The sequence below is a fragment of the Agrilus planipennis genome, unplaced genomic scaffold (genome assembly GCF_000699045.2).
Source record: "Agrilus planipennis isolate EAB-ADULT unplaced genomic scaffold, Apla_2.0 scaffold45, whole genome shotgun sequence".
In the NCBI taxonomy this organism is placed as follows: Eukaryota; Metazoa; Arthropoda; class Insecta; order Coleoptera; family Buprestidae; genus Agrilus; species Agrilus planipennis.
The window spans coordinates 1,368,558-1,396,387 of NW_020438890.1; the positions used below are offsets into that span (position 1 = coordinate 1,368,558).

Below are 27,830 nucleotides of genomic sequence, written 5' to 3' on the forward strand. Positions count from 1 at the left end.
AAGGTAGTTCACTCGAAACAGTTGTAACCAAAAGTATATAGCCTCCTAAAAAATTTTGTTTTTAAAATGCCCGGCAACTAGTGTGGATGTTGTGAGTAGTTGTAACTATGCGAAAAAAATTATTTTAGCTACTTGAAATTTTTTTGGCATATATCAGAAAACACATTATTGTGCCAATACATAAATGTAATCAATTTTCAATGTTTAAACTTACGACGAAAAATAAGCGTTTTGTGAATGCGCTTCGCATAAACAACGTTTGTAACCTTTACTTGTATAATAGTTTTTCATTTATGAATGTTTTAACACTTAGGTGTCTAAAAAATTGGAAAATTAGGACATAGATACGTTTTCTTATAAATTATGTGAATACAATAATTACAAAACCTTCAATTAGCGACAATTAACTAATGATTCTGTTAGACATCCTGAAGGCAATTGGTGATCTTACATATTATGGTGATTTCGCTCTGAACACATTTACATACTTTGGTAAAAATAACAGATGAAATATCATAAATCGTGTCATGGATGCCGGATCTCGTACTACAATGACGTTTAGTCTATATGAACAAATAGTTTGTACACAGTTTCTTGCTAGATAAACTTCAAATTGTTAGCTGTTTGAAGTAACTTAAATAGAAGGAACAGCCCGATACATTTCAAGTCTTTTTGGTGGAACAGAGTAAATAAAAGATAAGTTTCAGCAAATGCTTTACGTAATATTACTACGGTATTGTTAGCAACGTAAACTCCATTCGTAAGTTACATTCAAAAATAGCTTTGACTTCCCTTAAAAACAAATTCCCGGATGACTGACATACTTCGTTAAGACTGTTTAAACATTGAAATAACCAACTTTGTTATTTTTCACTGACTAAATACATTTTTTGATGGGAAATTATCATTCGTATTCATCTCAACACGATTTAAATGTTTACTTCTTGCTTCTGAACTCAAAACTTTACTAAAAAAAAAGGCTATTTACCAAGGGAAAAAGCACAAATATTTAAAAGAATTCATGTACTGTTTCAGTATATTAATTACGGGGTTATAGGATTATGGGATCGTAAGATTTTAGGTCTAAGAGTTTAAAGGCTTATGAAGTTTACTGGAAGCGTTGATTGGTTACTGATTTTAGGTTTAAAATTGTTTGGGATTATCATGATCAACGGTTATAGTGGATTTTGAACAGTTTTTTGAGGTTATGTCCAACTCCTGGTGTGTTGGGGTTAAATTGGCCGCAGAGTTGAATTCAGCAACCCCAAAAATGTATGGAATACATAGTCAGATCTCTATGGCAATCTTTTTAACGGTTGAAATGTTTTTTGGAGTTATGTCCAAATACTAACGTGATAGGATTAAATTAACCTCGGATTTGCATTCAGAGACACCAAGTGTGACTGTGTTATTTAGGTGAAAAAGACGACTGAACTAAACCACGTCGTATATATCGAGAGATAATGCCGCTGTTTTTATTAACTGCATATAATAGAATATCCGTAAGTTCGACTCTCAGTTGATTCTTACAGTATATCAGAATATTCCTGTAAAATCGAATAAATACTTGTGTCCTGACTGTATATTTATCGCTGCTACATCACAGAATCAGACATTCTACAAGCAACCTAAACGTTTTACAGACTATGGTATCTTGTTAAATAATAACATGTAATTATTGTATCAAGCCGGTATTTATCGGTAACATCACAAAATACTTGTTAAGCAGTATGTACTTACCTACATGAATATATATTTGTAATACAGGAAAACTGCAGAATGTAAACTGATTATACTTTCAGCCAATAGACTTTAGTGGAAGCTAAACTTTGCTATTACTACATAACTCAATACTTTATCTCTCCATTACATTCATTCAATTTCAAACATGTCTTATTAACGTAATATAGCATACCTATCTACATTTAATAATTGTAATATACAGAGTGTAACAGAAATAAGTACCAAGCTTGCAGGAGGTGATAAAGAATTATAAACCACGAAAATTAAGTAAATGCTCAATTCCGGTCCTGGTTCATAAATACGGCCCGCAACGCTGCACTCAATCAGCTGGTGATTAGTAGCATCAGTGTAGTATTTGTTTTGTATTTGTTTTGCTCATGTATGGTTTACTTGTTAGATTAGAATAAGTGTGATTAAGGGTGTTTTTGATAACAGCGAATCTCCAGTCGCTGTTTATTCTTTTAACGTTTAAATCTAGTGAAGTTTAATAAACTAATTCAGCAATTCAACATCAATTATTACTGTAGGTCAGTCACTGTAGAACAGTCGTTGTTACAGACATGAAACTTATTTACGTGTCTGAATCATATCGCTACTGTAGGGTTGAAATCATCGATTTCAAAGAAGACAATCTCCCAAAATAGTACACGCGAAACAGCAGAGAACGTTGGCTACTGTCAGTGGGGCAATTTTAAAAGGAACAGTTGCTGCATCCTTCACATTTGCAGCGAGTGCAAGCCTTGCTTGAAATTGATTTGTGTCGGTGGTTTCGAAAGAAATTATTGAATAGCCTAATTTTTTCCTTAAGGTGTTGTTTATATATACGTATATTAGTTTAACAGACTGGGAGATAATTTTAAATAATAATAATCACTATTGATGCCACGAAAATTCGTATATGCTTCACGATTTCAAGAACTGTTTTCGGTAAATGTGTGGTGCGAATTTTTTTGAGACATTTGACTTTTTTGATAAATTTACTTACAAATCATCGCAAAAAGATAACGCACCTTGGCAATATATTAATAGTGTGGAAATTTGCCTTTAAAAATAGTACTTATATTGTTTATTTACCGATTAATGTTTACGTGACTTACATTTTTCTCTTTGTTTTGTGTTCTTATATTTGCATAGTGCTACCTGTAATGCAGAGCCGGGCAAACTCGGCTCTTTTGCATCCCGAGTGCTCCTCAAGGTTAACCAAGTAGATCCTCGTTGATCCTGCGAGTGCGAGTAAGATGATTCTTTCCTTTTCTTATCCCTTCCATTTCGTAGATGAGTCCCCTCTTCCATAGCCAAACCCAATAGTTTTGCAAACGTAGTAACGAAAATTTTCGTAGGTATTATTTAAGTTGCGTGAGAGGCTTCGCTTCTCTACGGGATGAGGGGGTTTGATATGGGAGTGGAAGGGAGAAGAAAAAGACAAAACAAAATTATTTATTACTGCTTACTCTCTCATACTCATCGAAGGGTATGGAATGACTTAAACTAACCTCATGTAGCGGCTCCTGCGAAGTTAAAGTTTGCCCGGCTCTGTTGTAATGTACGTAAACTGTTTATGTTTATTTGTTTATCTTAGACATTAATTAATCGGCAATGTTAACTTCTCCATCCATGTAGCTACAGTACACTAATTTAGTATTAGATACCTACATTGTCAATTCACGCACAGGACCGGCTTCGGATTGAAAACTATTGTGATTTTCTTAAAAAAAGATTGCCCTTAACAGCGCTGCTGACGTCGCCATATAATTGATTATAGAATCTAGTCTACACCCTCCAAAACTCGGCACTTATTTCTGTTACACCTCGTATAGATAGGTGTATATATCTAATGAAAGAATGTAATTCATTCTTCCAACAGAACGGAAACCGGTTCGATTAAGTACTTTGCAGATTATGTTTTTTTGGACTTTTGGATCGTTCTAATGGGATCGAGGATCCTGCCTATAGAAATCTTCGTTACATTTCAAACTATCGGAGCATTTTCGTCAGCACTGTCAGTACTACAATCTGTTCAGAAATTAGAGCTCGGCAAGCTAACATAATATAGATGAAAAATATAGTACGCGGAGCGGGTCATGCGCCTATATTGACCACTGACTTTGACCTAAAAACGATAAAATAGCCGGTAGGATGCTTCGAAATTATACATAGAATTGTTAAATCGATAAATTGTGAATTCGTTTTAACGGACAAAGACAACAAAGTAACAATATCTAAATATCATTAGAGTGAACTACGATTAGTGATAAGTCAGATAAATTGTCTAAACCAAGGCTTCTTAAACTTTTTTCATTCACGACCCCATTTATGATTATGTGTTTCCTGGCGACCCCATATAAATATAAAAGAAAGATAAATAAATACTCTTTGATGGTTTATTTATTAGGTAACAATGTACATTCAAATCTCTTGGGACACCAGAGTTTTGCTACGCGACCCCATTTGGGGTCGCGACCAATAGCTTAAGACGGCCTGGTCTAAACTATACGGTCTGCTTTTGGCATATTAGTCATGCTGTAGGTTGGCAAATGGCTAACGTACTAGTGCAAAGGTAAATATTATTTTGCTTTATAAAACTTATTAAAATAATTCGAAGTGGTCTGTATTCTGTCGAAATTGCCAGACGCGGATCGCGATTTCGATCTTTTTGGATCTCTTCAGCGCGTCGCAGACAGCTCCGACAGAACACAGACCAACTTTTACCTGCTGCCTTAACAGCACGTTTTATAAAATACCACAAATGGCGCGGTAAACGCCATCTGTAGTACGATCCTACATTTTAGTATTTTAAATGGTAACGTGCCTATCACGTTGCGATTAGCTACGCCGGGATTCATTTCAGCAAGTAGATATCCATATATTTAAATGGACCTTGTTGTAACATACGAAATCCTAAAATGTAGCATCGTACTACAGATGGCGTTTACAGCGCCATTTGTGGTATTTCCTTTATTGAAGTGTAAAAAATAAATTGCCATGCAAATAATCGTGTAATTTTTTGCGTAATGACACAATGACACAATTTGGACTGGATTTACTCTGTAACAAGATTTCTTCCGAGTTTGCAAGTAAGGTAATGCAAGTACGCATAGAACGCTTGCTAGTTAAAGTTTTAAATGACACACCGTGTGAATTCTGGCTGAGTAAATATATAATAAAGCGTGCATAAAGTAGTTACACACACCATTTTCTTTTTTTATTCATTAAAATTGAGAAAAAGAAATGGGGAATGATTTCAATATGTACCACTTGACACAATTTTGTCTCATTATTAACCTAGACTTTATGAAAATTTAATTTATATATTTTAAATACGTTTGTTGATTCTCCAAAGCTAAAATTATTACTCCCACTTTTATTACCTTCTGATTTCTCTTTAATGACTGGATACACTTAAATAAAATTGATTGCCAATATTTTATTTATTTCCTTTCAATTAGACCACATGACATTAATCCGAGCATTGCTATTTCTTCGTGTTACATATTTGTACGAAAAACTGATGAATTTTCATTGACTAAATTATCGCTACATCTGTAATTAAAAAAAAAACTGCGTTGACTAATTAAAAAACAGTTACAAGTAAACAACTAATTGCTGCAAACAAGTTATCTAATTCAGGACCGCCCGATTTGACAGGCAGTGATTTAAACATAGTGACAGTGTGTGGGATAAGAGTATAAATGTTCGAGATTGTCGTAAATGGTTAACCACATGTCGAAACAAACTGCACTCTAATTGATACAATCAGAAGGTGCAAATGTATTTGGAGTAGAATCAAAACCTCACTTGAAATAAAGCAGAGGCGTTGCCGCTAGAGTATGTATATATGCAGCCAAAGGTGGTTTAATACAACTGTTACTTATATGACTTAAGTAATATTTCGTTTAATTCGCAAAATATGGACACCTACAAACCAGTGGCGATAAAATTAGTAGGGGTTCTACTTCAGAATAAATTCAGCTTTTGTTTAATAATTGTGTAAAACGAAACAAATATCAAACACGATGTAAAAAAGCTACCTTTTGCCAGGTTTGGCAGTAGGAACTGAGGATGCAACCGTGGAACAGTCTGACAGAGCTTTTTCTCCTATACAGTCACACGTGCACCGCTCTATGCGTGAATGTATACAACCATAACACACGACACCGTTATAACTCTTAAGCGCACAGTCCTACAGATATAAAGAAATTATTAAAGAAGAAAGGAATTTTTATATTAAAAGTTATCGATAATATTAAGTAAAAATGAGAAGCATTACAGCATTGTGATTCGTATTGATTGCTCAACAGATGGCAGCATGTTAGTAACCTAATTCTCGAGCGGCATAGCTTAGAGGTTTAGACCATTGCGTAGCATTTGAGAGAACACCGATTCGATTCCAGGCCCGTCTGCCTTGGTCCATGCTTTTCTGTGGTTTCCTTGGATCACTTAGGCAAATACTGGAGCAGTAATATTCCATAAATAATCTTTCATTCTTTTCTGTCTTCACTTCTTCCGTCTCATCTTTCTCACCCGAACCACCATCCACCTATTCTCACGATTCCTGAAAAGAGATTGAAGAGGGTCTTCCGCCCTACATTTCGGCGTAGTGCGAAGGGGCCTCCTGCCCATCAGCATTACTGGCTGATGGGAATAAAACACCCGAAAGCTTATCTTCTTTTTTTATTTAGACCTACCAAGCGGTATGGCCTAGAGGTGATTGCTTAGTATTCGGTTCAATTCCGGATCCATCTGACCTAGTCCGATTTTTTTCTGTAATTTCCTTAAATCGCTTATGCAGTTGTTTGAGTATTAATGTTTCACAGATAATCCAACATCTACCCATTCCCACGATTCCTAACAAGGTGATTGAAGAGGGCCTGCCGCCGTATTGGTCGCTGGTTGAAATAAAACACCCAAAAGTGTACGTCTCGACCTTTAGTTTATATGAACAAATACTTCTACGACAGACAGTAGTACACCTCCCACTTTTCCTGTGCCCTCGGCTTTTAGTAGTATGTCCTAAAGTAGTTATAATGGAGTATCCATTCTATGTGGTTTGAGTTGAGTGTTTATAAAGATTAACACAATAAAGTTTATAACAGAAGAACTTAGATTTAATGTATAGACAGGTAGTTAACAGTACAAAATATTTCATTCCCTTCTGTCTTCATTTCTTCCGTCTCATCTTCTTTCTCATAAAAACCACCACCCACCCATTTCCACGATTCCTGAAAGAAGACTGAAGAGAGTCTTCAGCCCTACCTTATGGCGTAGTCCGAAGGGACTGCCCTCCACTGGCATTACTGGCTGATGGGAATGAAACACCCAAAAGCTTCTTTTTTAGTTCTTTTTTTTTCATGAAGGCAACAGAAGAAGCTCACAGAAGCCGCATCTTCTCCATCACTTGGGTTAATATACTGATAGATAGTTACACTATTCATGAATAGTGCAGATGATATTTTATTGTGAATCCGCAGAAAAGTATCTCTTAACTTTTGATTTTTCAATAATTCATTCTACCCTCTTAATTCCAAGCGGCTGAAACAGGTGCTATTGATGTTTAGAATTTTTTTTCCCGAAAACATCCTAACTACGAACCAAATAAAGCATCTTAAGAATTTTACTTTTTGTAACATTACCCATTCTGAAATTTCATCCGCAATTATGTCGATCATAAGAGATGTCAGGATAACGAAAATATTATATTTGGACCGCAATTTGGTCGCTCGTTTAAAAAAGTCTGCAATTAGATACGACCAGTTGACCCTATCCCGCCTTTAAAGGCGTGTAGAGATACTTTTCCTTCTGCTAAAGTCGCACGCAGCATTAAACAGTAAAAAAAAATGAATTTTTGAAAATCCTAACCTCTAAAATAATCAAATGTGAAACAGGACAAGAGACAATCAATAAAACAGTGAATGAAATTCTTAGCAATACTATTAACTTAAATCCTCTTCTAATTCTTAGAATCTACTATTTCTAACATTTGGTTTGCTTCATGTAGACGTAATGAATGGACCATACAAATAGAAAGACGTTTCGAATTACTGAAAATATAAAGGGGAAAGCCAAACAAAAGAATCATCAATTATTGTACTGTAGGTACCCAGCTAAATCATTTTTTAATCATTTATACTATATCTAAATAAAAACAAACCTTAAGTAATAACTAATTCATCTTCTACTACACGACTTTTATCAAGCTTGAGAAGAAGACAAGACTCGACATCGAGTTTTTATATGGTAATATTGTAATTTAATAACCGCCATTTGGATTGCCCGCAGATATTCGTAATTTAATACGAATCTTGTACTGCACTAGATTTGTAAAATTACTTACCAACTGTGATAACGTGCCCAAACGATGTGGGGTTGTTTATGCCAGAGCAATTCCATCGTTGATGTCGAAACTGATAGCGACATTCGGCGCTTGCGATGCGGATTCCGTCGCCTACTGCAACCATTGCATCCGGTGCGGTACGACACATTTCCCGTTGCCTAGCCGTCAAGCCTGGTACACGCTCGCAAATCACTTCAGCGCCGAGAGCCAATACACCGCACACCAACCTATCAAAGACAAAATTGATACATTTTAAGTTGTTAGATGTTTAATTTATTTTACAATGTTAAATGAGACAAGATGTTAAATATACTAAAAAATGTAGGGATGAGTTGAAAAGATGGAAGAGTGATACTTAGATTGAATAAAGAGTAACAGGCAGTTATAGAGCTGGGGCTGCAACGTAGAGAAGTAAATATTAGGAAGGGAGTCAGACAGGGATGCACCTCCACTTTTTAATCTATACATTGAAGACGCGATCAACATAATTAAAGACAATACAACTGTAGGGATACATATAGAGGGGCAAAAGATTAGTATGCTTAGAAGTATTAGCATCTAGCAAGGAGGAGTTAGAGATAGCTTTAAATAAAATGGATGCGATAAAAGTAAAACAACAATATTAGTATAAAAGGGAAGAAAAGGTAGGGAAAGAGCAAATATAGAAATAGGAAATGAAAAGTTAGAAGAAATAACCGATTTTAGGTATCTAGGAAGTCAAATAAGTCAGGAAGGAAGGTGTACTAAGGATATAAAGCAGGGGATAGCACAAGGTCGAGTCGCCTTCAATAAAAAGAAGTCAAATGCATGCGAACGGTTAATTTATAAATTCGGAAAAGGTTGTTAAAGCTATATGTTTGAATTGGGCGCGGCGGAAAAGAAAAGATTAGGAGCGTTCGAAATGTGGTGTTAAGACGAATGAAGAGGATACCATGGATAGAGAAGGTTGGAAATGAAGAGATATTAGAAAGAATAGGGGAACAGAGGACTTTATGGAAGTCAATAAAAAATAGGCGAGATAGGTTGGTAGGATACCTTTTCAGGCATAAAGGTCTAGTCAGAGACATAGGTATTAGACAAAAACGGGAGTTAGGAGTGGTAGAGGTAGACCTAGATTAGATTACTGTTGGCAAATAATTAAGTTGTGGGATGTTCTAGTTTTAGGGAAATGCGAAGATTAGCTCAGGATACGAAAGAGTAGAGGTGCCTGTCCAACCAGTTTTAGAACTGACGACCTTATGAAAATGAATGATACTATTAGTTTTAAAATCTATTCATACAGTGTGTCTACTTAATTTAGCAGCATATGGGAAACTTTTTTATCATTAATCTTACGAAAAAAAGTTACTCTTAATAGAAGCTCTTGCATTATCTAAAGCACATAATGACTGAAAAATTTATAAATCATATACAAGTTTTAACAGAAAATATGAAATTTGTGTAACAGTGAAGTAACTTAATTTTTGAAAATAGCAGATATCTTTATAAATAGGAGTTGTTGAGAACTAAAAAGTAGTTACAAATGTGCAAGCATATCTATCGATTGCTAAAATTATGATTTCACATTTTTCTTTTGCCCCATATGAGTGAAAACATATGCATGCACATTAGCAATAATACAATTCTGATGAAAGTTGTCGTGAAATTGACATGTTTGTCAGCCTTTCACTGAATGATCAATATTAATTTTAAAATCAAAAAAGCAATAATACCGGCCCCTTTCAGTTTTTTTAGGTAACTGATGAATCATTAAGTCTGATGATGTCATTATATGTTTTAGACCATGCAGGACTTTTCATAAAGACTAACTGTTTTTCGTAAGATTAATAATAAAAAAGTTTCCATATGCTGCCAACTTAAGTAGCCACACTGTATGATATTGAAACTTCCTTAATCATAAAAATATTATACAGTCCAGCGCAACTTAAGTTATGATCCGGACAAAATTGTTAACGGGCTGAAACATTCTAGAGATCTTCAGAACAATGCCGGAATTAATATCCGAAACTTTCCAAACATCAAGATACGCTAATTATTATTTAAACTGAAAATAACCTTAATTAAAAACCATAATTGTAAATAACGTCAATACGGATAAGTTTCAAAATGCAACTGTTATCCAATTTTGCATACATATGTACAGACACGTAAGAATTATACACCAATTTGATAAAAACCAAATGTTTTTGAGATCTGGAGAAACAGGGCAACAATGAAACACTTCATCCATTTTGTAGGTATTGAGCATAAGGACGTAGCTATAGAAATATTTTTCGGGAAGAGTTTTATTTAAAAGTATGAACTTCAAAGTTAACTTTTTGAAGTGAAACTTCTTTACGCACGGTAGAGTAAGTTCGTTTCATGCGAGTTGTTGTTAAAACTAGGCAATGGATTTTAATGCGTTTTCTTTTTAATAAATAGAGTAATTCAAGAGGAAGGTTTATATGTATAATACATGCATAATATAGTAGAGAAACACTGATAATTTTAGAGGTTTGTAATGTGATGTCACATTTTCTTGCGCTTACCTTGCAAACGCTGACTGAACCCTACGAGGTAGATTAAAATAATATACTACAGTACCTACTGTACACCTTAAAAAGGTGTAAAAGAAAATACTGTGATGGTATATGTCTCTCTTACCCACAATAACCATTTTTTACCCTTTACTTTTTACGAGAAATAATGGCTAATTTACGAAGCGATTTTAAGCAATACAGGATTAATCCTTATCCAATTAAGTACTTTTAAATACATTGTGTATTTAATATAGATCAATATGGCCATTTACAGCATTTAATTTAAATGAATATTTTTGAAGATATTACAGACTTAAAATGCAGGGACATAGCGGTTGCGGCGGTACCGGCCGGTTTCTGTTGTCTAATGACAAAAAAGCTGTGATTGTTGTATAAAGACATTCTATAGTAAGTATATTTACTATCAGTATTGCACCCCTGCGAAGCATAGTGTACAAATAATACCATTAAACCAATTCCTTAACCCCTATCCCGGTATGTTTGTGCGTTTGAAGAAATTTCACTTCAGTAGCGTGTTGTATAGTTACACGTTGGATTTCTTTTTTTAATTAAATAATAAAATTGAAATTTACTGTGCTTGCAATTTCATTAATAAAAACAAAAAAAAAGGTGAATAATGAATGATTAATACTAATTATTACAAATTATCGTAAAAAATGGATTAGTGAGATCAAAGGATTACGTTTATTTGTCTTTCTTCTGTGCAAATATATTAAGTAAAAGTTATCTAATTTACATATGTATGATGAGTAACTTGTTTTCGTAAGATAAATAATAAAAAAGGTTTCAATATGTTCCCAACTTAAGTAGACACACTGTATATCTAAATTTTTGTTACGACAACAGTCCGTCTAATGTATCTACTTTTAGAAAATTAATCTAAACATTAAAATATTCATGTAAAGAGATTCGAATGTGCTATTTTCTCAGGTGGTTTTGTGACTGGCGCCATGGCACATGTCGACTAACTAACTAATACTAAGCAATTATAGGAAAGTGTGTTCGATTAACATTAATGAATAAGGACCAATAAAGGAAGTAGCCTCTTAGTAAAATACGACTTGTTTGGATAAATAAATAATGAGACAGGAAACGTGTCTAGCATAATTGTCCTTAATCCTCGTTTAAATGAGCGATCGTGATTAATATTTTCTACCACACTAATCCTTGCATCACACTTGCTGACTGCTCATTTTAGCAACGGTATTTTTTATACCGACAGCTTCCACTTGAAACGTTTATATCCTAAATATAATATGTTGAATAGCGAGAGGAATTAAGAATAATAAATTTATGAAAACACCGTAACGACAGCGTATTTCTAATGCGTTGAAACAACAATAACACACGGTAACTAACAAATGCAAAGTTCTAAGAACATCTGTTGAATGTGACATAAAAAACGGAGTGCTGAAAAGATGATTTTACATTAATAAAAAATAAAAGGAGAATTACTCTCTTACTTTTCAACAGTAATAGGAATAGGTTTTTGTAGTGAATCATCATCATCATCAATAGTTATATGTAGTTGGATGAATAAATTAACTATTCATGGATCTAAAACTTATTAGACTGTGTCTATAGACAGTGGCGTAGCGTAAATTTCTGCCACCCAAGGCGAAGCTTAAATTTGCCGCCCTTCCTATTTGGTTTGTTTATTCTTTATGATATGGGGACGGACGTCTGGTTGGCGATTATGTTAGTAATATTTATTTATTTATTTTTATTTTTTTTTTCTGCAAAATTTGGTAGATTCTAATTTGAACAAATATGACAACCTTACTTGTCTACGTTCAAAAGCAAAATGCATATTCAGGGATTCCCAAAATAACTGATAATGCTCACTCGCTCTCACGAGGTGTTTTAAGTTAAAAAGATTTTGAGAAAATATTTAGGTACCAATTGGACTTTCCTTGGACTATTTATTGCCCGAAGAAGTCCGGAATTTTCCGAGATTCCGAATTGGGTGTTGACGGTACATAAGCTGTAACTTGCACTACCACCATCTTTATTGTACTATATTATACTATGGTCTCGGCTGGAAATACTAGAATTGAAGATGATGTTCGCGCGATTATGACAAAATTAATAAAAAAAAGTATTCAACTGCAATACAGTGGTAAACAGTAGATGGCGTTGGGAAGGAACCGTTTAAAACTACTGAAACCTTTAAGGCTATGGAACGTAAGTCATTATTTAATTAATGTACCCTTCCACTAAATTAAAAATTAGTCTGCTAACAATATATAAAATTAGTAAGGTATCAAAGCACTCAAGTTATAATAATTAGTTCTTTAACTATACTGTCATTATTGCAAAGTGCTTTTTTTTTATACCTAATGACCATATCGGATATATCGACCGGAAGAATATTGTCGAGACAGTAGTTAATGTTTGTTTGTATTTCACTGTTAAATAGCTTCCACAATACTTAACAGAATTACAATTTGTCAATTTACAATCACGACCGGTGTCTATACTTTAATATATGATATGCACATTGTCAAACTGGGTATATAGCCGCGGCCATGACATACAAAGAATACCTACCCAATCTTGTACCCTTCTGGACCACGACTACCAAGCCCAGATAATGTATATTTATTGTTTATTACTTCAGAATATAGTGATAATGGATGATCTATTTTAGAAAATTTATGTATAATTTTTTTAGTTTCTAAAATATTACTTATCGTTGCGGTAGTAAAAAATACAAGCAATTTCCTGTTATTATATATTGCTTTCTCATAAATTCATAAATTGCGCCACTTCATAAACATATCAAAAACATTCATGACAGAATGTACTTAATCGACAGGGAAGTAATAAAATATCTAACAGTTGATGTGATTCACTGTTAATACTCTAAACCGATAGGTATAGCGATTTCATTGTTTATTGTTGTAATTTTTACCTATGTAATAAACGCAATAGATACTCAGCATACAACATACAATTATCTTTTTTTCAGTTTTCAGTTACATTTCATTGGTTAATAATAATTATTTCTTCAACATTCCCAGTACATTTGGCGTCATAAATTCTCGGTAATGTACAAATGTCAATCACATTCGATTTATTGCAACTCGTTTATGACTTGGGTCTTCAATTGGTTTACATTACAAACTAGTATTTCCGTCAGCAAAAACTATGAACAATTTACATTCTCTATTTTATGACTTGTTGTCATTTTTTGTAATGTTAACTGGCATAAGCCTTAAGTTCTTTTAAGATGAAAAGCAACTTCTGAATCATATGTAGTACTTACATAAGATTGTATATATTACAGTTAATTTATTAAGTTTATCATATTTCCTACAACTTTTTTCGATAGAATGCACAGTTTAGTCAGAAATTGCGAAGAACTGTGTTGGATCCCCATAATCCCACCCAATTCCACCCCGGAATGTTGCTGTCGGTTCGATTTATTTTTCCTTCTTTTATACTATAAGACCTTCATTGACAAAATCCCACTGTCAGATTGCTATAACGAATTATTTTTTTCCCCATTTTTGCGTCTATTTCTACTGGACTATGGGGATCGACATGATTAAAATGCACGGTGACCCAAAAAGTATCCAATGTCCCCATTGAGCCCCAACTGTGAGTTTAATCGAAAAATTTTTCAAACAAAGCTTGCTCCCAATTTTTATAAAAGATCATATGTAGCATCTAAATTTGATTTACTTCACAGAATGACTCCAAATAGATAAAAAAAGGTTTAGCTCAAATGGCAGCTCTGTGAAATATGAGCCCAATTGAAAAACTTAGAGCAAAAAGCTGTTTAGAATACCAGAGTAGATCGCTATCCAAAAAAATGCGGCAATATTCAAATATTTTTAGATTCGGTTGAAGTGATCAACTCAAAAGGTATATTACAGCAAAAACTATGAATAATTTAAATTCTCTATTTTATGAGTTGTTTCCATTTTTTGTAATGTTAACTAGCATAAGCCTTAAGCTCTTCTAAGATGAAAAGCAACTTTGAAAGCATATTTAGTACTTGCATAAGAATGCATATATTACAGTTAATTTATTAAGTGTGTAATTAGTGTTAATACTAATTACCAATAAATAATGAAATAGCAGCCATCTAATCCTATCCACATTCGTAAATCAACTATTACAATTACTAAAGCGTTTCTTACTTTACTTCATAAAACAAGAAAAGGTTATGATAGTAAATTTCATATGATGTAAATTAGAAGCGAAAATACCAAATTTTTAATATTATTAAGTCAAGACCAAATATTGGTGATGATATGCAATGCACCCCAACCGCAAGCAAAATGTTTTCCCTGATTTCAAGGACGAAAGCGCAACTTTTTTTTAAGTATTTCGGAAGTACACTTCGTTTAATTTCTGTAGCGATGTGACCTTCAGTTCAATATCAACGAGATGTTTATTTATATTTGAAGACATATAGGCTTTAACGCTTGTTTTCGACTCGCACTACTATTCATGATTGAACAAAACTTTTGGCAGGTACTGTATGAAAAAGTATGTTTAATGAACAAGAGTCGAGAGTATAATGAGCTTTTTTCTCCCTACCTACGATTTTGCCAACGCGCATCCAAGACATTGGAAGGGGCACGTCCCTAGAGAAAGTAAATGAAGTACCTATAATATGAACGGTTGGGACAAATGTAAAAGGTGGGGGGGGATAAATTCAGTAGTCTAAAGTCCGTTCTTTTAAGAGATAGACCAAATCAAAACAAACCTGGACATGTGATCATCGACCAGCACGTGATCATCGACTAGCTCGTGATCATAGCACTCCATGATTGTAGATCGTACTCATGGCTATTCTAAATTTCCAGGATGACATTCAGTCAGTGCATCGTGGCATTTCAGAATTTTCAAACTTGTTATCTATATACGAGGTGTGTTCAAAAAGTACCCGGTATTGCCGTTTTTTCAAAAAAATATTTATTTATTCGTCTACATCAATGTGGTCCCCTTCAAAGTAGTCCCCCCACAGATATAATACACTTATGCCAGCGTTTTTTCCAATCTTCGAAGCACTCTTGATATTCACTTTTTAATATGTCCTTGAGCACTCTCAGCGATTCGGCCTTTATTTCTTCAATTGAGGAAAAACGCCGTCTTTTCATGGGTCTCTTCTTTCATGGAGGTTGGGGCATGACTACGGTATTGTTTTGGCCATCTTGGAAACGCTTATACCACTCGTAAACACTTGTTTTTTTCATAGCAGACTCACCATAGGCTTTTTCACACACTTTATTACACTTTATTTCATTTTTTACGCGAAATTTAATACAAATTCTTTGACTCTTCAATTCTTCCATTGTTTAAACAAGCAAAAATCGCCGAGCTCATAAAAACACGTCGAACCTTATCGACTACCACAGACAAAGTAAACAGTGAATATAGCTTAAAATTTTATCATACTTTAGGGGCATGTATACCAACATAATAAAAAAAAATGACAATCGGACTCTCCAGACCCGCGAAATTTAAGTTCCGGGTACTTTTTGAACACACCTCGTATATAAAAATGAATGTTTGTCTGTATGTCCTTTATAGAATCGTAAAGTATGCATTTCATCATGTGATGATTTTTGAGTTGTTGAGTTGGTACGACCAATTTTCGACAGGAAAAACAAAATATTGTGTATCCCACACCACTTCAATAAATATCGAATTGAAACGAAACGCTGCAATGTCACATTTTTTTCGAAATGAACAAAATCAATAAAATGACTCAAAATGAATTGAATATTTGTATAATGTCTTTCCTTCAAATTTATTTTAGTTGGTGGCGTAGCAACGCGCGCAGGGTACAGCTAGTACTTTATAAGAAACTTTTTAAATTTATTCAAAAAGCAAAACATTCATTTGCCAGGCAATAGTAAATTCAACTACTTTCAATTTCTACCGCCACGAAAAGTAATAAAAGTAATTATAATCGCATTGTTANCCTATGTAATTTGTTTTCCATTATTTCTTCTTTCGGTCTTCAACCCTCGCCACTATAAATAGTTAGAATTGTAAATTTTAGAACCAGTCTCGCGTTGATAATGCCCACGTATGAAGTGGGCGAAACACGTGTCCGCTCAAATAAAATTATTTGTGGTACTTAGGGGTGAGAATTCCTTTTAATTTTTAATTAATATTTACCACAGTCTCCACTTTCTAATTTCCATACGTATGTTAAAACATTTCTAAAATTTGTCAAATAAGTATTGCTTGGGTATTGGGTTACAATCTCTGTTCTATTTGCATAACGTAATTTTACAATACATTTCATTAAAACTTCAAGTTATTTTTTACAGTGTCTAGTTTTAAGTACGACCCAGTTCAATGTTTCACTTTTCTGTATTGTGTTCACAGTGCATGATTGTGTTTACATTTGGCCTATCTCTTAAAAGAACAGACTATAGACATACATCTTTGTAAGTAACTCTGAAATTACTAGACAATAATAAATCGGTTTCGAAAATGGGCCATTGTTAGATTCATGATAATTAATAGCCAATGAAAAGGAAATATCAGAAATTAACCTTTCCTCAAACCAAAAGCTTTGTTTGTAATGACCAATGGTGCCTAACAGTTCGCGAAAATTTAAGTCAAATCTCTTCAATTGATGATAAAGCTGTGATTACAAGTATAAGTTATTCACCATGGATTACGATTAGGTTATGGTGCAAGCGATTTTTTTTGACAGACATATGTACAATGTCAAGGACTTAGATAAGGTTATAGTATGGTAGTCCGGCAGAAATAGGGTTCGAACAACAAAAAAATTCGTTATAGCAATCAGACAATGGGATATTGTTGAACAAGCTTTTGTAAAAGAGGGAAAAATATATCGAATTGACAGTTGCTATCCGGGTGGATGGGCTCAACACAGTTTTTCGCGATTTCTGGCTAAGCTGTGCATCCTATCAAAAAAAGTTAAAGCTGAAAGTTGTAGAAAATAAAAAGATCCACACCTCTTGTATTCACCATTTTTACCCTAATCTCAAAATTTTGCGAATAAATGGCGGAAAAACGGATTATCGGTTTCTAATTTCTTTCTTTTAAATTTATATGAAGCTGAAACGTAGGCAAAAGATACCTTTTAGTATTGAAAAGAGGTAGTAACTTTTTCAGACGGAAATATTTGGAAGTTATTGTTAAATTTAATTAAAAAAAAAACGAAATCTTCAACTGCGATTCCTCTTTAAACTACTCCTCTTACTGAACTAAGAGTGATCGACATGATTAAAATGTAGGGTGACCCAAAAACTATCCAATATGCTGATTGAGATCCAACTGTGAGTTTAATCGAAAAAATTTTCAAGCAAATCTTGCTCCCAATTTTAATACAAGATCATCTATAGTATCTAAATTTGATTTACTATACAATACGTCTATGAATAGAGAAAAGAAAGTTTCGTTTAGATGGCAGCCCTGTGAAAAATGAGTCCAATCAAAATAAGTTGTAGGGAAAAACTCAATATCAGAATATTCGGCCATGTAAAAAATTGCGGCGATATTCGAATGTTTTTTGATTCGGTTCGGGTGATCGACTCAAAAGGTTCACAAATGAATTAGATGAATATAAATACGGTGATTGCTTACATAGCTTAATATTGTGATATTCTGAAGAGCTTTTTCCTATAACTTATTTCTACTGGAGTTATATTTCACACGGCTGCCATTTAAACGAAACCTCCTTTTTTCTGTTTTCGAACATTATGTATAATAAAATAATTCGAAATGGTCTGTACTGTGTCGAAACTGCCAGACGCGGATCGCGATTTCGATCTGTTTGGATCTCATCGGCGCGTCGCAGGCAGCTTCGACAGAACACAGACCAACCTTTAGCTACTGCCTTAACAGCGCGTTTTAGAAAATACGACAAATGGCGCGGTAAACGCCATCTGTAGTACGATGCTACATTTTAGGATTACGTATGCTCCAACAAGGTCCATTTAAATATATGGATATCTACTTGCTGAAACGAATCCCGACGTAGCTAACCTCAACGTGATAGGCACCGCGCCATTTGTGGTATTTTCCATTATGTATAATAAATTAGATTTAGATACTACAGATAGGGAGCAAGTTTTGTTTGTAAATTTTTCTATAAGTATATTCCTTACTTTTTGGATTACCCCGTATAAGAGCGATCCTTACTAAATTTGGACGGGTTCAACTAGTAAATAATAACAAAGCTACTAATTTGCCGTAGATACCTATTGTATTATAATTTAACTGATGGCCGGTTGAGTCGTTTAAAATACTAAATAAACAAAGAACTCGTTAATTGCTACGTAAATTCCTTTTTTATTTCCTACTAATCTTAAAGCAAAGAAACATGATCTCAAACGGTGAAGACCTTTAGTTGTACAAACTAGTTTAGATCCAATTATCTGATAAAATATCGGAAGACACGGGGCATAGTATCACTTTCATTGTAGATGAATCTTGTACGTCTATCGTCCGGTTCGCATATTTCAACCAAACCACCCATCACTTGAACAACGATTCCTTTTATCTAGATCAGCAGTTGTCCACTTTTTTTCTGTGTACCTGTACCATCCAACTAATGCAAGTGAGTAAGTTATAAACAATTCAGTTTATTTTTAATTCTTACTGTTCTCCAAACGTAAAAAATCATTTTCTTGTGTTAGCGTCATATTAAGTAGAAGACAATCGGTATAGACGAGAAAGGAAACACAATTGAAATTGAAAAACAATACATGTCAACCTATATATTAAAAAAAAAAAATGCCCGGTAAAACTCAGTGCCAAATACCAAAGGAATACATGTAGAAAAATGAATAAAGGAGAATGGAAAGATATGAGGTGAGGAAAAATAAAGCAGACTTAAGTCTGAAAAACATTTATAAGGAAAGAATTATAACCTAATGATCATATCTCATATAGCGGTACTAACAGATCAATACTGTATGAAAATAAACAAAAGTAAAACTAAAATACCAGTATGCAAGGGAAAAAAAAGTAGGGAAAGAGCGACTATAAAGATAGACGAAAAATGAAGACGAAGTAGTGGGTGATTTTAGATATCTATGAAGTCGGATAAGTCAGGACGGAAGAAGTCGTAGGGATATAATGCAGAGGATAGCGTAGGATCGTGTCGCCTTTAATAAAAAGAAGTCACTTCTGTGCTCGCAAACGGTTAATTTAGAAATTCGAAAAAGGTTTTTAAAGGTGTATGTTTGGAGTGCGGCGTTGTACGGGTGCGAAACATGGTTGGTGGGCACGGCGGAAAAGCAAAGGTTAGAAGCTTCCGAAATGTGGTGTTATCGGCGAGTGATGAGAATAACGTGGGTAGAAAAGGTTAGAAATTAAGAGATATTAGAAAGAATAGGAGAACAGAGGACTATGAAAGTCAATAAAAAATAGGCGAGATAGGTTAATAGGGCATCTTCTCAAACATGAAGGTCTAGTCAAGGACATATTAGAGGCAGAAACTGGAGTTAGAAGGGGTAGAGGTAGACCTAGATTAGATTACTGTTCGCGAATAGTTAAGGATGTGGGTTGTTCTAGCTTTAGGGAAATGCGAAGATTAGCTAAGGATAGGATTAGGACTGACGACCTGATGATGATGATGATCTCATATATGATTAAATACAGAGAGTGATAGGAGTAGATAATAATACAGGATAAACAAGAAAATAGCAAAACTACAGTAACTCCAAACAAGTAAAATAACGAAATAAAACAAAGAAGGACATCTAATATTAGGTACCTACACAACAAACAATGTTATTGTGTTAAAATCTATTAAGCAAACTGAAAATTTCGAATGCTAAAGATGTTTTCTAGTTTTGTACCAAGAAAAGAATATATCAAAGTTGCTTCAAATAGTTTAACTCATAAATCCACAGGAAGTAATAAGTTTTCATTTAATCTTGCGTATTTGGTCTGTGTTTTGTATATTCGGTCTTAGTTTTAATCTTGACTTTGTTCGTTCGGCCTTGATTTTTAGTCTTGGTCTTGTTCGTTCGATCTTTGTCTTGGCATTTTCACAAGACCAAAATCAAGACTGCAAGACCAAGACAAATTTGCTAATCATTAGTTCTAGAACAGTCGTAAAAACAAAAATTAGTGTCAGGGACATAACCTGAAACATAAAGGTTGCCTAATTTGGCATAGGAACTGTAGAAAAAGCAAGCGTCGATTATACTACTTTTCCTGGTGTACTGCTGTACCACACTTTTTAATGAATAAATTTTTAATAGTTTAAAGAAATTTAATTCATTAGCAAACAACGGAATATTTATTAATAAGTACAAACTCAAACCATCGTGAAACTAAGTAAACAGAATAAACAAAACTAATTGAACGAAGAAATATATACAATACAAATACTAAATGAAAAAATGTACAATGACTTGGTTGGGTTGAAACTGTTTGCGAATGACTTCTATTGAAAAAAAACTTGGGTGTTTCATTCCCACCAGCCAGTAATACTGGTGGGCGGGCAGTCCCTTCGGACTATATCGGAAGGTAGGGCGGAGACCCTCTTCAGCCTCCTTTCAAGAATCCTGGGAATGGGTGGGTGGTGGTTCGGGTGAGAAAGGAGACAGTAGACAATGAAAGATTATCTGTGGAATATTACAGCTCCAGCATTTGCCGAAGTGATTCAAGGAAACCACAGGAAGACTTGGACCAAGACGGACGCACCCGGAATCGAACCGGCGTCCTCTCGAACGCAAATCATTATCTACTGATGGATGTATAACGTATTTGTAACATAATAGATACAGAGAAAGAAACTACTAAAACTACATAACTACCCTAATTTTGTAAAAACCTGATGAAGGTTGGGAATCGAGTAGTAAAATGACCCAAATGGTCGAACATGACTATGAATAACTTAATAATTAAAAAGGTCAAATTTGCTAACCTAGCATAAAATTTTATAACTAATATTGTTATTCTAATCGCCTTTGATAAATCCGAACGGGAACTGTACCTTAAAATTGGATGTCCAAAACTAGGAACCCAATTAGATGTCCGGTTTTAAAACGTGTTTAGCGATAGATCATTATCTGGTAGTGACAAAAATGAAGTTTACGGGTGTGATTTTTGCTGTAGAATGATAGACACTCTATTTTTGATAGGGTATCTAATTTGAAGAATCCTCTCTTTAAATTTGAAAAAGTACCCTTTTCTACTTTAGACTATTTTTTATTCTTTTTATGATTGGAATACGTATTTATATATAAGTATCGTGTTTTTATTGAGGTAATAGCAAAATCTAGGTACAAAAGTGTTACTAAAATGTGTTTTATTCACTCAAAAAAAAGATGAATAACAAAAAATATCCAAAATTAGGCATACATCGTCCATACGGATTCCATCGTAACTAAACTTGACCGATTCAAGAAACATCTCTTTATTTATTTAGTTTCTTGATGGGTAATGCACATTCAAGTTATATTAATTAATTCAGTAATTAATGATAATTGACACTAACTGTACCTATCGCTAAATCTATTGGGTAATTCAATGCAATTCGTATTTGCTATGAAAGGAACCATTAACTTAAATTTTACGTTATATAACCTGTCAAGTTTTCGCTATCCAAACGTAACATCGCAATCGGCTTTTTGTGAAAATGATAGGAAAATGTCATTTCTGCGGAGTGAAGGGAAGGTCAATCTTAAGTAGGTGTGACGTGTAATATATCTTTGTGACAAATGGGGCAATTGGATTCCAATAAGCAATAAAATCTGTCATTTCCGAGAGTATATAACAAGGTAATATATTACCAATATATTTTTTATATCTATGTTTAAATTATACTTAAGTGTATTTAATTTATTCCTATTGTTCTTCAATTTATTTATGATTTATTGCCTTTCTTTAGTATAGCTACCTACAGGACATTTCTTGGGATAACTTGTTTGAGTTGATAATCACTGAAAATTTAATAAATAACACTTATTATAACTCTTTGCATTATTAATATAATTAGAGTAGTTTAAAGTGCCCTGCAGTACTGTATTTTCCAGAGTACTCATTTTGTAAATCAAGAAACAATCAAGGTGTCTGCCTGGAAGTCATTCTACGTTTCATAACAATAACGACATGTTGAGCTCTCACGAATGTTTCATGATAAATAACACTAAAGTATAGACCGGGTTAAGAAAAAAAGTCTATAGTTTCCTTGGTAACTACTTTTCCGGGGGCGACAATAATTACACCTTCGTTAACAGGTATTTCGACTAAAAGGAATTAAGGCGTGCTCCAACTACTTGTACGCATTATCAATATCACTAATAAATTAACAAAAAGATATAAAAGTATAAATATTTTAGCTCCTTCATTTGTTGATGGTAACAACCTTGAAAACGTTGTGCATGTCGCCAGGTCCGGCAGATCATGATTTAAATAGTATTAAAAATTAAACACATTAATTTTACTTCTCTTGATAATTCTTTAAAATTTGGTGAATAATTGGTGACAACAGTTCTCAATAATTATTTCATCTGCTGGATAGTTAATACTTATCGGTGTTTGGATTTCACGAATTTTAAAATGGAATAAAATAATTCACATAAGTACGTTGTTCCGAATAATAATAAATAATGTTTTAATTCAAGATATTTCAATTCTAGTACAAATTTCCAAAATTGAGTAATCGGCTTATATTTTAATTTTGTAGAGCTTGATCTTCTGGCATCTCTATGAATTTTAATTCTCCAGATGCTTTTTTGGTCATAATTATACTGGAAATGGAAAACTCCCCTTGAATTATGTTAATTTCAAATGGATTCAGAAAAAAATCAAGTCTTGAAATCTATTTTGAAATTCCGTCAATATTCCTTCTAGTTTTTTTATTTACTCATGGAGCTTTTCTTTCCCCAGCAAATGTAATTCGTTCGCGCAGTTTTCGATGAGTCATATCATTCTTAACTTGGACGGAAATGAAATTTGTTATAACATTGCACTTAGTCTTTCATATTTGTTGTCAATAGTTAAAAAGGTATTTTGAAACACATACGAAACTATAATAATTTTTTAAAATATAATAACACAAAAACGAAAAGGAAACTCGGATACATTTACCGAGAGCCACAAATAATACTTCAAAGAGCCGAAAGTGGCTCGCGAGCCGCAGGTTATAAGGTCGTCAGACCTAAGACTGATTGGACTTGCACCTCCATTCTTTCCTATCCTGCGCTAATCTTCGCATTTCCCTAAAGCTAGAGCAACCCGTATCCTTAACTATTTGCGAACAGTATTCTAATCTAGGTCTATGTATCTCTACCCCTCCTAATATCCGTTTCTGCCTCTAATATGTCTCCGACTAAACCTTCATGCTTGAGAAGGTGTCCTACTAACCTATCTCGCGTATTTCTAGTTGACTTCCATAGAAGCCTCTGTTCTCTTACTCTTTCTAATACCTCTTCATATCTAACCTTCTCTATCCACTGTCCATGTTTCGCACCCGTACAGCGCCGTGCTCCAAACACACTTCTAACAACCTTTTTCGAATTTCTAAATTATCCGCTCGCGAGCATAAAAGTGACTTCTTTTTATTGAAGGCGACTCGACCCTGCGCTATTATCTTCTTTATATCCCTAGTTCTCCTTCCGTCCTGACTTATCTGACTTCCTAGATACCTAAAATCAACCACTTCTTCTAGTTCTTAGTCTCCTATCTTTATATTCGCTCTTTCCCTATTTTTTCTTCCCTTACATACTAGTATTTTTGTTTTATTTTTATTTATTTTCATACAGTACTGATCTGTTAGTACCGTTTCCATTTTATTTAAAGCTACCTCTAAGTCCTCCTTGCTAGATCTAATACTGCTATATCATCTGCAAATCTAAGCGTACTAATCTTTTGGCCCTGTATATCTATCTCTACAGTTGTACTGTCTTTAATGATGTTGATCGCGTCTTCAATGTATAGATTAAGACAGTGTGCATCCCTGTCTGTCTCCCTTTCTAATATTTACTTCTCTATGTTGCATGCCCAGCTCTATAACTGCCTGTTGCTCTTTATACAAACTAAGTATCACTCTTCTATCTTTGTAACTCATCCCTACATTTTTAAGTATATTTAACATCTTGTCCCATTTAACACGGTCAAAAGCTTTTTCTAAATCTACAAATCCTATGTATGCCCTCTTTTCTCTATTGTTACCCGTAAAGCTAGAATGACCTCCCGCGTTCCTCTATTTCTTCTAAGCCCAAATTGATCTTCCCCTAATAGTTCTTCTGCCCTTTTTTCCATCCTCCTCTGTACAATTCTAGTTAAAATTTTTGATGCATGGAAAGTCAAGCTAATTGTTCTAAATGTCTCGCACCTATCCGCGCCTCTCTTTTTAGGTATGGTTACTACTACGTTCCGTTTATAATCCTCTCAAACTTTCCCCGTCTTGATATATCTCATAGTAATAACAATAGGCATTACTTATTAGATCTAACTATACCGAATGTCCTTTCTTAGGGTTTAAACTTCAGCTTTTGCTGCTTTCGCATTAGACCGATAGATTTCTCAGAAAGGGATCGTTCACTTTATAAATTTCAATTTTTTCTTCTCGCAATTTCCATAATGGATTTATAATGCTCCTTTAATTTAATGATTTTGCTAATTGCGTTCTGTGTTTCGCGATTCAGGATGTTGTTAAACTTGTTTATGGTTCTTGCGTTTAAAAGGTAACGTAGTACACTATAAAATCCGTCGAGTAAATCGTTACGATCTCAATGCTTAACTGGGTGATTGACAAAAAACATTTCACTTTCACAGATTTTAGTGCTTGTTTAGTTAAAATGCAGATAATTTCCGTTTTATGACGGGGTAATTACTTTAAAAAGCTTTTTCTTTATTTTTCGTACTCATAGACTCTTAATTATACTAACAACTCATAGTTAAGCTACGGAAACAATAATAAAAACTGACATTAATCGACATAGCCAATGGCAATCAAAAGTCAAAGGCAATAGTCTTTGGTTGGTTATTCGCGAGAGTGAATTAATTTATAGGTGTTTTAATCTGACAGGTGAGAAGATTTGAAAACAACTACTATTTAATGAATTACTACTAAGAGTGTAATAAACACCATCTGTATTCTACTAAATGTAGCAGATTCAATAGTGTTGTACTAGCTTCACATCATTTATTTATTTATTAATAAACGGCACTTAAATTTGTCTATAAAATTAATTTTGTGTTTTTGTTCCATTTGTCATCGTACCTGAATCGTCTATTTTAATTATATCGGTGTGTGCTTTGTGGTAGAGCTTTTACAATCTTGAAGCACTCAACTAGCACCTAAAGCTGCCGTTTATACATTTACAATATATTGTTAAATAGATGATATTGCTAGATTCACGTGAAGTTATGAGAACATTATTGAATATTGAACGTCTATTTCATTTTATGAGCATCTAATTTATAACCTTGACACCAAATTAGCCCCTCATTTTGGCATTTTCGGAATTCGTTTTGGGACTTTGTGGTGCCAGGTTCATAGGGCTGCAAACTAATGCTTAAGTTTGATCATAAACTCCTCGTATTTCTTAACGGATTTACACGGAATTTTGACTTCAGGGTAATTGTTTACAATATGAGGCACACGGTTGAAAGACCTTATAAGTTTATAGAATGGGTGTCGTCTTACATACGAACGTTTCAAATGCGAACAACCACATTTTGGTGTTATTTGCGAACACTGGTATTAAGATCCAGGTGCTCTTAATAATTGTAGGTCCATTTGCGAACAACTACATTTTATTTATTTCGGTTGTATCTATTTAATACAATACAATAAGCAATTTTTGCAATTATATATTATTCACGCCGACATAGGTAGCAATATAAATGAGACCACTATCGTGCCCGTAGTTTTTGCGTTACTACCTAGTAAACGCCGTGAAGTTTACGACGAACTATTTAATATTCTAAAAACAAAAACACTGTGGGTTCCCCGCAAAATAACTATGGATTTTGAACAGGCAGCCATCATAGCGTTGCAAAGCGTTTATCCGGAAGCGGAGATACAAGGCTGCAATTTCCATCTCCAACAATGTTTATAGAGGAAATTTCAAGAAATTGGGTTAACTATTGATTATAAAAATGATGCTGAATGTAGAAATCATTTGCGAATGTGCGCTGCATTGGCATATGTACCTATAGAACATATTGATGACAGGTGGATTTCAATACAAGAGACAACCCCTGTAAATGCCAAAATCAAAAAATTTTTTGATTATTTTGTGGAACAATGGCTAGACAATCCTGTAATGTCGAAAGAAATGTGGAATTGTTACGAAGCAACTCGTCGAACAAATAACGCAGTTGAAGGCTGGAACAGACGGTTTAACCAGGTTGTGAAGCAACCACATCCAAACGTATATTTTTTGATAAAAAAATTAAAAGTAGAGGCTAATTACGCCTCACTAATTATCCACAGGGCGGAATTAAATATGGAAGCCAAAAAGAGGAAAAAACAATACGTAAAGTTAGATGAACGCATTCAGAAAACCTTGCAAAATTTTGCATATACGAAGAATATTAAAAAATGTTTAGAAACATTATCTTTTAATGCAAAATTTCAGTAGAAAAAAAATAAATACACCAGTATTCAACTACCTGTCCTAAGCCTGGATAATGTGTGAAGGGAAGTTAAGCGTCATTGTAACTAACATTAGCATTTGTTCGTTTAAATAACTTACTGTCTGTTCGCAAATGAAAATATAATTTCTAGGTCAACTCAAGGCTACTTATTGCTGTTCGCAAGTGGCACTAAATCTCATTTGTTCGCAAATGACACGTTCGCAAATAGCATGCCATCACCCCTAAACCATCACCTAAGAACACATTTTTAGTATTTGACAATGTCATCTCTACCCCTTCTTCCAATTCCCCCCCCCCGCAAGCAACGGTCCCTTCATTTCAATAATTACCAATTCCTATTTTCATATCCGCTCTTCCTTCGCTTCCACTTCTTTGCCCCACCCCTATTACATCAGTAGAAAACCTTTCAATTTCTCATCAAACGGTACCATTTAATACAGGTTATTCCATTAAAAAAAAGTTATTTGTCTTGTAAGATTGTCAAAAGTAGCTTTCGATATTTCCGGCTCTGAATAACGTAAAAAAGATACGAATATTTGTGCTAAAACGAACTGTCCCATCCGCAGGTTGTTATCTTTTATGGTTAGTTGATATTTGGTCTTATTCAAAGAGGAGAAATCTTGCTTTTTTTTCAAGAACAGTTG

General features: G+C 34.0%; 1 protein-coding gene across 1 annotated transcript in view; it reads right to left on the reverse strand.

Annotated features, from left to right (window-relative positions):
* LOC108735339 (protein Wnt-7b) overlaps positions 1–27,830 on the reverse strand; it is a 196,218-nt gene that overhangs the window by 89,266 nt on the left and 79,122 nt on the right. Inside the window, exon 2 of the mRNA XM_018467265.2 lies at positions 8,075–8,301. Within this exon, the coding sequence (XP_018322767.1) occupies positions 8,075–8,301 (227 nt within the window). The remainder of the gene's footprint in view (positions 1–8,074; positions 8,302–27,830) is intronic.